The sequence below is a fragment of the Arachis ipaensis genome, chromosome B05, assembly GCF_000816755.2.
Source record: "Arachis ipaensis cultivar K30076 chromosome B05, Araip1.1, whole genome shotgun sequence".
Classification (NCBI taxonomy): domain Eukaryota; kingdom Viridiplantae; phylum Streptophyta; class Magnoliopsida; order Fabales; family Fabaceae; genus Arachis; species Arachis ipaensis.
The window spans coordinates 148985722-148997470 of record NC_029789.2 but is presented as its reverse complement, the minus strand read 5'-3'; the positions used below and the strand labels follow the sequence as shown (position 1 = coordinate 148997470).

The 11749-nt window shown below is 39.1% G+C and overlaps 2 protein-coding genes across 3 annotated transcripts in view; one reads left to right on the top strand and one right to left on the bottom strand.

Moving 5' to 3' along the window:
* LOC107644979 (30S ribosomal protein S1 homolog A) overlaps positions 1–2698 on the top strand; it is a 7515-nt gene extending 4817 nt beyond the window's left edge. The window contains exons 2-8 of one of the 2 annotated variants that reach the window (XM_016348966.2): positions 295–369; positions 450–521; positions 714–794; positions 902–999; positions 1146–1271; positions 1613–1661; positions 1763–2698. In XM_016348966.2, coding sequence (XP_016204452.1) covers positions 295–369; positions 450–521; positions 714–794; positions 902–999; positions 1146–1271; positions 1613–1661; positions 1763–1924 — 663 coding nt within the window. In that variant the 3' untranslated portion in view covers positions 1925–2698. Of the gene's footprint in view, positions 1–294; positions 370–449; positions 522–713; positions 795–901; positions 1000–1145; positions 1272–1496; positions 1662–1762 lie in introns of those variants that run through there. The other variant, XM_021103377.1, reaches the window with a different exon arrangement.
* Positions 2329–4166, bottom strand: LOC107644980 (ran-binding protein 1 homolog b). Its single transcript, XM_016348967.2, has 4 exons — positions 3946–4166; positions 3693–3844; positions 3464–3589; positions 2329–2933 (listed from the first exon to the last, which is right to left on the bottom strand). The coding sequence occupies exons 1-4, from the start codon at positions 4092–4094 to the stop codon at positions 2689–2691; spliced, it is 672 nt and encodes a 223-aa protein (XP_016204453.1). The 5' UTR covers positions 4095–4166; the 3' UTR covers positions 2329–2688.

Below are 11749 nucleotides of genomic sequence, written 5' to 3'. Positions count from 1 at the left end.
AGTTTACCTGAATTTGACTGATCTTTTGGTTATTGATCCAAAAGGCCCAAACCGATATATATGTTAGAATATAAAATAGCTAATATGATTATACTTATTTATATACAAGTATATAGCCTACAAAATAGACAAAGAAATAAATTTTCCTAACGGGGTATTATTTCATGCTGAGAGTTAGAAAAAAATTTTGCATGTATGCTTTAGTTATAGTCAGTAAGGAACTACAAATAATGGCAAATATAATCCTTTCTTTCATTTGAGAATCACATTTTCCAATTTTAATCTTTTGGGCAGATAAAACAGTATGGCGAACCTATAGAGGTTAGAATCACAGAGTGGAATACCAGGGGACTGCTAACAAGGATTGAGGTCTGTGCTATCAAACTTAATCTTCATGTTTATGTAACACTCGAGTAAATGTTTATATCCTCTTGAATTTCGATATGCAGGGCTTGCGGGCTTTCCTACCTAAAGCTGAGCTTATGAAAAGAGTAAATAATGTTAGCGAATTAAAAGAAAATGTAAGTTGCAGCCCTGAACTTCTCTCCAAAACAGGAAAAAAATTCTTGTTTTGCATCAACTACTTATCTAAACCATCTTTGTTCCATGTCGAATATTGACACAAGTATCTAACACAGCTCTCCTCTTTTAGCTTGCCTTCGAGTCTTCGTCGTTCTTACATCTGTTAAATAATGTTAATAACAATGATCTAGGTGGGACGATGTATATATGTACAAATTACTCAAGTAGATGAAGACACAACCAATTTGGTACTTAGTGAGAGGGAAGCTTGGGTCAGTACTCAAAATCTTTTTGTTACCATTTTTTCTGCTTAGCTTTAACATTTAAATGTTGGATTTATTTTATTTTGCGATGCTGTTCAATGAAAATGATGCTGCAGGAAAAGCTATACCTTCAAGAAGGAACACTTCTAGAAGGGACTGTGAACAAGATCCTTCCTTATGGAGCCCAAATAAGGATAGGAGAAACAAATAGATGGTGAGTGATAGGTTGGATAACATAGTTGTTATTCTTTAGTCATTTGGGGAAAATGTTAATTCTTTTAGTACTTCATGAATTTAAATTGTTAGGTTGAGATTATCAAAACTGTGTGTATGTTAAATTCTTTGTTGGATTCCTTTCAGTGGATTGCTGCATGTTTCAAATATCACTCGAGCCGAGATTAGTTCTGTTAGTGACATACTTTCTGTTGATGAGAAGTTGAAAGTTCTGGTGGTGAAGTCAACGGCTCCTGATAAAATCTCCTTGAGGTAATTAAAATTGAAGTTCTCCTCCCAATATAACATAAACTCCTTACACAATTAGGCATCCATCATAAACAAGCTTTTGAAAGAGGGAGAAAACAAAATAGGGTAAGTAAAAAATATCATATATTTTCCCTGGTATTTCTTCTTAGTCATGTTTTTCACCGAGGTTTCTTGCAAGTTAAGGTTAGCGTCTTCGAGCTCACTTTGCTCTTTCATCTTTATCTTTAGATATGATTTGTGCAATTGGTTGCAACAAAGGTTGAGTTGAAGGAACCTCAATAGACCACAACATAGTGGTAAAAATAAAAATGCTGCTGATGACAATTTGTCTTTCTATCATGCAGCATTGCAGATCTTGAAAGTGAACCTGGCCTATTTCTCTCAGATAAACAGGTACTTATTTTGTTTATGTATTCTTTTCCTTATTATTGGTTGAGTTCTTTTATGGTGCAAGAGAGATTGATCTTGAGATATGATTTTTTCTTCTTTCACAGACAGTGTTTTTGGAGGCTGATATGATGGCAAAGAAATACAAAGAGAACATACATCACAATCATCATATCATCCAAGAATCAGAGCCCCTCCCAAATAGTGTCTTACCTTTTGAGAATGAAACACTTTATGCCAACTGGAAGTGGGTCAGGTTTGAGAAATAATAATGAAAACAAGCTCACCTTCAAAGAAAGCATAGTTATTGATAGGCATGCTCAATCGTATTAATGATGGACCTTAAGCAAGCACGCCATTTTCAATGGCAGTGTAACAGAGACACTTTTCCTTACAAGAAAGCATCATGGGCCCCAATTGAAGAGGCTTATGACGCAGCCCTTGAACCGCTTAAATTTCTCCGAATTTCTTGCCCTAGCTTTTCGGCTTATCATTTTATGATTTATTTTTTCAAACCATATGTAAATTTTGATGAGTGTAATTACATTTGTATACCAGAAATGATCGTGATTGCATTTATTAAATTTGAACATTGATGCTTCTTTGATCATATTGAGCAGGTTAAAATACCACTAGTAATAAGTAACAACTAATTAGTAATTAGAGTTGGAAAAGACGTGAAATCAAAACAATGTATATCCAAAAACCTTTGTTTATAATTTTTAACTATTTTCTCGACTGCACCCTTGCCACCGACAAATACATATATAGAATTGGAAATAAGACTCGAAAACTTCCAAACCCCGAAAGTACCAACCCTCAATAATCCAAATCTGACCCAAACTTCCCCAGCAACAAAGACTCAACAATGGACACATCCTGTTCAATAGCACCCGGACACAACCCTGACCTGACCTGACCTGACCTCAAGACTACGATGCATGAGGGGAACATCCCAAAACGGCGGCAGAAAAAGGTCAACAACCTAACTTTTCATGTCGCCTAGCAAGGAAATGTGAATCAATGATATGATTCAAGAAGAGGGACTGGGCTCTTCGTCCTTTTTCTCTGATTCTGTATCGTTTTTCTTCTCAGCTGATGCAGGTTCGGGTTCTGCAGTTTTTTCTTCGGATTCCTTTTCAGGTTTCTTTTCTTCACCTTCTTTCCCTTCAACACTCAATTTCTGAAGGAGACCGGCAGTATCAGATGCTTCAGCATTTTCGGCTTTGCTTTGGGACTCAGCAATTTCTTGGAATGTTTCCATGAATGATTTGCAATCTAACAGAAGGACATAAAAACAAAAACAGTTAAACAATGCAATAAAACCATGTCCAAAATAGTAAACTAAGTAAAGCAGAGAGTAACAATGTTATTTGTTGTCTGATGCAAAGTGCCCTCATACAAGGGGCATCTTAGTCACAAACAGTAGGCATATTGCCCAAACAATTTCAAACGGAATGGACGGCCATCTACCTTAATATCAACAAAAAGAAATTGACACTCATAAGTCAGCGAATAGCAGGCATTTTGCTGTCCTATCATAACACTATCTCAGAAAAGATGCTCACATATACGTGAGTGTATTTCAAGGAGTTACTACAAAAGATGCATACTAAAGTTTGACAAACACAACTAATAGTTCACATATTTAGTTTCCTCCATACTACAAACCTCTTTAAATACAAAATATTAGAATTCTGAACAAAATATTATAATTGAACACTGAATCAAAGTTTTGACTATTGAATAAAACCTATAGCTACAAAGTAGGTCCATAAAATACAACTAAAAAAAAAAGGCATACTTACTTTCGATCGATGGAAACCGAATGCAGAAAAGCTCATCTTTCAATTCACCATCGGCGAAGTCTCTGGCATGCCAAACACATGATTTCTCGTTCCCGGAGTGCTCCTGCACACTCATCGAAGGTAGAACTACAAAATTCCAACAATAAACCGGTCGAAATTCAGATTACGGTGGGAAAGAAGAGCAAATAAATAAATAAAAGATGATCGAAGAGAAAAAGGAGCAACTTACTCAAATGATTGGCGCAGATCTTGAGCGTCTTAGATTGCCTCATGAGGAGGCGAACCTTTCCAGTTTCCTTGTGCTTCAGGAACTTCACTGTTCCAGCACCTCGCTCCTTCCATTGATTCCCGTCCTTATCGAATCGATATAGCTTGGATTTACTGCAAAACAAAATTAATTTAAGAAAACAAAAATTCAGTTAATGAATCGATAAAACGCTCAAAAGGTATTGAGGAAAAAAAAACACTGTTGAAATGCTTACAGATCGAGAATAGCATCTTCGTTTTCTTCGCCAGTGGAGACGGCGACCTCTTCGAGTCTGACGATCGGAGCTACCTGAGCTCCGGTGTCCTCGTCCTCGCCGGCGGGAGCCTCCTCCTCTTCGCGGTGCTCGGCTTCGGTGTTCGACATGCTGAGATTTGAGAGAGAGAGAGAGAGAGAGAGAGAGAGCGCGCTAGGGTTTAGGTAAACAGGGTACAGCGAAAAATTGCTTAAATTATAAGCAGACTTTTGGGTTGACGGTTGGATGATTGGCACGTTATACACTTCACGATATTGATTTCCCTAACTGACGGTTGCGATCTGCTTCTATATCTATTTTTTATTTTTCGTAGAAAAAATAATTCTGGTACTATTTCCGAAATAAATTAATGTTCTGGGCTGGGTTAGCCTTACAACTAGGCCTGGTTTAGCTTTTAAGATTTGATCTCATACATGGGCCCAAAAGATAAGACGAGTAATGTAATTGTTGTGACAATATATTGCACTTGCTAGTTTTGTCAAAAGCTTCTCTCTAGTCCTCAACTCCGTAGTGGATTTTAGGGTTTGTTGCGATAACCGAAGATAGCCCCATGAGAGGTGGCTTTGTGAGAGGGGGAGCTGCTAGACCGCATGGGCCAAGGCTGAGCGCAAGGTCGGAAGGAGAGCTGCTACACAGGTCTTTGAAGAAGGTGAGAAAGATAGCAGAAGAAGAAGAATTTACTGGAAATTCTACACCAGTAGCCAGAAAAGAAGATTGGATGGAAGAAGAAAGGGGTACTGAAGGAGCAGAAGCAGATATACATGTAATCGGAGTGATGAGAGCAAACAATGAAGAAAACAGCAAGAGATCATTTGCCCAAGCTGTCAGGGCAGGTAAAGCACAACAAGGGGAAAGTGGAAAGGAAGCAGAGAAGGATTTTCAGGAGGACAAAATGGAAGAAGAAAGTTCTGAGGAGAGTGACGAAGAACAGGAAATTAGCATTGAAAAAACTGAAAATGGGGTATACAATCTGGTGATCAGCAAATCTTTGAAAAAAGAAATTTGCAAGGAATGGTGGGAATCAATCATAGTTAAGCTCCTGGGAAGGAGAATTTCTCTTCTGGCGCTCAAAAGAAGACTAGAGACAATATGGGGAAAGAACGGCAGCATTGACGTTATCGATCTCGGAAATGATTTCTTCCTTGTGAAATTCTATAATATGGAAGACTTGGATTTTGCACTCATGGAGGGGCCCTGGAAAATTCTTGACCACTACTTAACCATTAGATGGTGGAAACCAGAATTCAACCCCCTCACATCAACAATAGATACACTGGCAACTTGGATTCGTCTCCCAGGCCTTGCGATAGAGTATTACAATAGAACAATATTGGAGAAGATTGGCAACATTGTTGGGAGGACCATGAAGATTGACATGACAACAGAAAACATCTCCAGAGGTAAATATGCTAGAATTTGCGTGGAGATAGATTTAAGCAAACCCTTGGTGTCTCAATACCAAATCAATGGTATCACTCATCTAGTGGAATACGAAGGCCTCCATATGGTGTGTTTCAACTGCGGCTGCTTTGGACATGAAAAATCCTCATGCCCAAGCTTAAGGTCACAAGAAAAACCAGAAGCCAGTAACAATAATGAAGGAAAGGGATACGAAAAGGCAGGGATGGAGGAAGAAGAAGGGGGCAGAATTGGAAAAGGGGAGTTAAGTAAGGGCAAAGGCGTAATTGCAGAGGAGAATAACGGATTTGGCCCTTGGATGCTAGTCCAAAGGACAAGGGGGAAGAAATTACTGAAAAATGGAGAGGGAACCAGTAACGGCCAAAAAGGAAAAGAAAAAGTTTTGTCGTACGGGGAGCACACCTCTCGCTTTGCAGCTCTGCAGCATGAGGTAGTGGAGGGAGACAAGGAGACAAATGAGGTTGTGGTGATACCACAGAAGGATGAGAGCGATAAGACAAATCCAGCTGGAAGCAAGGCAACCACAGAAAAAGACAAAAGAAATAAAGGAGCTCTGGAGAGGAATACTCCTACAAAACTAAAAGACCAAATCCCACAAGAAAATAACCAGACCCACAAAAATAGCCCAAAACCAAGACAGACAAATAGCAAGATGCAAGAAACCCAAAACCAGACCAACCCAACTCTTGCCCCTACAACAGCCCAAACCATGAGAAAAGAAAGAACCCAAACCAAGACTAAAACCCAAACCCAAGAAGATACTAGCATGAACATTACTGACAAAGCCGTTCATTTTCAAGAAAATTGGGCAAACAACAACCAAACCCAAGACTCTCAAATCACTGAAATGGTTGAGGCCACTGGAATACAGGCTTGCGACATGGAGGAACCACCTGACCCAGTCCCGCCAGACTTTGGAGCCAGAAATTCAGAAGATCTAGTAGAAGCCATGGAAGTTTTTGAAAGGGAACCAGCCCAAGGAGAAGCACAGGAAGAAGTACCTCCTTCATTAACAAGGGAGGATATGCATGATGATTAAGAGGCCTTGAGCCTCTTTGCTTTCCCAACCTTTTGGGTTAGGGTGCCTTTGTTTTGGTTTAGAGTTTTGGATAAGACTTTTGCGTCATATAATGAAGATCATGATGTGGAATATTAGAGGGGCAGCGAGCAAAAGTACCGTTCGCACCCTCAAGGAGTTGCAAAACCAAAAGAAACCTGACCTCACTATTCTGGTAGAAACCAAATGTAGCGGAAATAAAGGAAGAGAGGTGATTAAGGCAATGGGATTCAATCATGCCATTGTCGAAGAAGCTGTCGGTTTCGTTGGAGGGATCTGGATCCTCTGGAAGAACGATGATTTCAAAATCAAAGTTATATCAACCCACAAGCAATTTGTGCATATGGAAATTGAAAATAATCAGCGGAGGACATGGAGCCTTACGGCTGTGTATGCAAGTCCACAGGAAGCACAAAGAAAAGAAATGTGGGAGCTTTTGCACAACATCTCAAGAAACATGAACTTACCATGGCTGATGATAGATGATTTCAACGACATCGCAGAGCAAAGTGAGAAGAAAGGAGGAGGGGAAAATGATGCCTATGCGTGTAGACGTTTCAGAGGCTGGATTGACAAATGCAACCTCATAGACGTAGGCTATTCAGGATCAAGATTCACATGGAAGGGGGGAATAAGAGAAGGCCAAGAAAGAGTTTATAAAAGGCTGGATCGAGCTTTATGCAACTCAGAGTGGCGTACAAATTTTTCAAATGCATTTGTGGAGGTGCTGCCAAGAATACAATCAGACCATCACCCTTTGCTGCTACACACAAGACCTGAGACTAGTATCCATGGAGAGAGACCTTTCAAGTATGAAGCCATGTGGAATACACATGAAGACCTCCCAAATGTCATTAAAAGTGCTTGGAATAATGAGTATGACTTTCCAGTAGCCTTAAACAATTTAACTGAAAGTCTGAAAAAATGGAATAATGAAACTTTTGGTAACATATTTCGAAAGAAAAGGAGGCTTTTGAATAGAATTCAAGGGATACAAAAATCTAGGCTTTATGGTAGGAATAAGTTTCTTGATGGGCTGGAAAAAGACCTTTCGGAGGAATTGAAAAAAATCCTTGATCAAGAGGAGATCTTCTGGCTACAAAAATCCAGACAAAAGTGGCTTGTAGAAGGAGATAGAAACACTAAATATTTTCACACAAAAACTTTGGTGCGCAGAAGGAAGAACAAGATAGTGAAGCTGAGGAACAATAATGGTATCTGGTGTGAAGAGATAAAAGCTGTAAAATCGATAGTCTCAAATTTTTTCACAGACCTATACCGAGATGAAAGACCAAAGCGCCCCACTATTCGATGCAGCTGGCAATATAAAAGATTGGAAGAAGAACAGAAACAGATGTTAGAAAGAATGCCCATTCCAAGTGAGATTGAAGAAGCTATCCACAGCATAGGTTCCCTAAAGGCGCCTGGAGAAGACGGATACCCTGCGTTGTTCTTTAAAGAAAATTGGAAGGTCCTCCAATGCTCCATCTGTGCTTTCATTCAGAAACTATGGCAAGACCCCCCCTCAATACAACAGGTAAACCAAACTCTTCTAACACTTATACCCAAGATCAACCAGCCTGAATTTGTCTCTCAATTTCGACCTATAGCCCTATGCAATGTGATATATAAGTGTTTGAGCAAAATTCTGGTCAAAAGGATAAAGCCCACTTTGAATGAAAGAATTGCTCCAAATCAGTCAAGTTTCATTCCAAGTCGGCTAATCCATGACAACATCATCATTGCAAAAGAAATGGTTCATACCATGGGAAAAATGAAGGGGAAAAATTCATTTATGGCTATCAAAATTGATTTTGAGAAAGCTTATGATCGTTTGAACTGGTGTTTCTTGGAAAAATGTTGCTTGGAGTATGGAATGTCGGAAAAAACTATTTCCATCATCATGCAGTGTGTATCATCAGTTTCCTTCAAGATCTTGTGGAACGGCGAGAAACTTGATATGTTCAAGCCAAGTAGAGGACTAAGGCAAGGGGATCCTCTGTCCCCTTACCTTTTTGTCATCGCCATGGACAAGCTCTCGCAACTCATAGAAGAGACCGTTATAAAGGGAAAGTGGATACCAATGAAAGCGGGACAAAGAGGACCTCAAATATCACACCTTCTCTTTGCTGATGATCTCTTGCTGTTTACAGAAGCAACGGAAAATCAAATGAAAGTTGTGCTTGAAACTCTAGACGAATTTGGAGCTGCATCGGGGTTCAAAATCAATGCAGAAAAGACATCCATTCTATTCTCTAAAAATGTCCCCAACTGCAAAAGAGTAGGCATAAAGGAGATATGCGGCTTCCAGGAAGTGCCATGTCTAGGAAGATACTTAGGTGCTTACTTGACAAACAACCGAAAGAAGAAGGAAGACTTTAAAAGCATTATTGAAAGAACAAAAAGCAAATTAAAAGGATGGAAGGCCAATTGCCTATCCTTAGCAGGGCGCATCACTCTTGCACAAACTGTAATCAGCCCAATGCTCAATTTTGATATGTTACATACAAAAATTCCCATTGGAATTTGCAATGAAGTGGAAAAATGCCAGAGAAAATTTATTTGGGGAGAAAACTCAAACACACGAAAATTGCATGCTGTGAAATGGGACACTCTCTGTAAAACAAAAATAAATGGGGGCCTAGGCATGAGAAAGCTTCATATCATGAATGATGCCTTTTTTATGAAACAAGTATGGAGGTTAATGCACGAAAGAGAGACACTATGGGCGAAAGTCCTTTTCAATAAATATGGCAGGGAAAAAGATTCAATCCTGAACATGGAAAATAGGGCATCTGACTCAAAGTTTTGGAGAGATTTGATAAAGATCAAAGAAGACATGAAAGAGAACCTGAGGTTTTCTATTGGAAATGGTAAGTCGACTTCTCTATGGAGAGATAAGTGGTTGTATCATGAAAATGCTCTTATTGAGGATGTACAGGAAATAAACGCTTCCCTTCTCAATATGAAAGTGGCTGATGCAGTGTTAGAAAATGGAGAATGGAACTTGGAATTGCTAAGGGAGCTCATTCCAGAAGACAAAATTTTAAAGATTACTGCATACCATCCCCCGAAAGAGAGCCTAGGTGAGGACAAGATCATGTGGAGTCCCTCCGAAGATAGAAACTTCACAGTAGCCAGTGCTTATAAAACACTCTCTCAAGCAAATGAAAATCAAGACCAAACCTGGAATCTTATATGGAAATGGGAGGGCCCCCAGCGTATAAAATGTTTTATGTGGTTAGCAACTCAAAACAAGCTGATGACCTCAGAAAGAAGACAGAAGATCTTTGGTGCAAATCCAAACTGCCACCGATGCCCCAATAATCCAGAAACACTACTCCACACATTAAGGGACTGCACAGAAGCATCAAGAATTTGGCGGCAGTTAGTGAAACCCTCTTACATAACCACTTTCTATAGAGCTCCCTTCGAGACATGGATCCGCTGGAATCTTACAGTGGAAATCGGTGCTAATGCACAACCATGGCTGTCCCAATTTGTTGTGACTTGCTGGTGGCTATGGAAATGGAGAAATAAGGAGATCTTTGACCCCCCTTTTAGAAGACCAAACAATGCACATTTATGGATTAAAGAATATCTGCAGAGGATCAATAATGCTTTTGAAAAAGTCAATATCCTTAAAGGAGCACAGAAGAAAAAAGAAATACATATTGCATGGCAACCTCCTGAGGATGGATGGCTAAAAATCAATACTGACGGAGCAATCTCACAGGAGCACCATATAGCAGGGTGTGGAGGCTTGATTCGGGATAGCCGTGGAAGATGGGTAGCGGGGTTCTTGGCGAATATTGGCAAAGGAACAGCGTTCACGGCAGAAGCTTGGGGAATTCTCCATGGATTGAAACTAGCTTGGGATTTGGGATTCAAAAAAATCATTCTAGAAACTGATTCAAAAATTGCATTCCAAATTCTCAGCAAAAGAGAAGAAAGGGACAATCATCCGGAAACAATTATAAGAAGCATCAGCCAATTAATACAAAGAGACTGGAATGTAAAACTCTGTCATACATATAGGGAAGGAAACAAAAGTGCCGACTGGCTTGCGAAGGAAAGTTTACAAGCATGCCTTGGATTTCATTTCATAGACACTATGCCAACAGGGCTAAGGAACATTATAGATGATGATGCTAGAGGGGTATCATTGCCTCGTTTTATCATTGATTTTTAATTTTCTTGGGCGTTAAGTCCCGTCAAAATACCAAAAAAAAAAAATATATTGCACTTGCTAACCAACTTGGGTTGATCGAGTGGTCAACTCACTCGTTCGCTTAAGCAAGTGTTGGGAGTTCGAACTCTGTTTTGTGCATGCAGCAACTCATTGGCCAGCGACAGATCCTTAAATGAAGCTCAGATCCGCAATGGATTAGTCATTAACTTATCAGGTTGGGGGATACCGTTTGGGTAAACAAAAAAATATATATATTGCACTTGCTTTATTTTAAACTAACATATCTAATTTAAAATTTAAATATATGAAAATACTAGTTGGAGTGAATTCCTAACCGACTATAAACCACTTGAAAGTACAAATTCAAATTCAAATTAAATTAGGTAGATAAATCTGTTACAAGTTTATAGCAGAAAATCGCGCTCTTATCAGCCTGCCTGATATACTAACAGTATTTCGAGAATATCTCAAGATGTGGTTATCCGATTTACTTTGTTTAAGATTCTTTTTAAAGCTAATTCAATTTTCTATAAATTTGTCTCTAATAGCTATTTTCAAATTCTAAACGTAGAAAACGTTATAGGGCTCACAAAGTGGCGATTTAGATTGAAGATTTCACCTAAATGCCTCCTAACATAATCTGCACATACCTAAGAGCTATTTGATCCTTCCTTTCTCAACCTATTCCCTTTTTCTATACAAAACATTATAGTATACACAAAGTCGAGCCATGAAACGAGTCTCTCTTCACTAACAAACCGCATCTATTTGTATCGGAATACCTATTGGAACTTCACTCGAGGACATGTCATGATATAATGTCCGAGTACTAGCAATAATAAACATCTTCCCAAAAACTTAAACTGATTTTTGGGTTCACCAAGACTCAAACTCTTGACCTTTCGGATCTAGCATTCTAATACCATGCATGATACCACTCATCCCAAAAGCTTCAGCTGATGGGAAAAGGTAACACTAATGATTATATCTCTAATACTCTCTAAACTTCCATTGTACACATTGTATAAATATTCCATTGGCTCCCCATACTTTCCCTTGTTTTAATCATATATGGTCATCAGCATAGCTATTAGAAG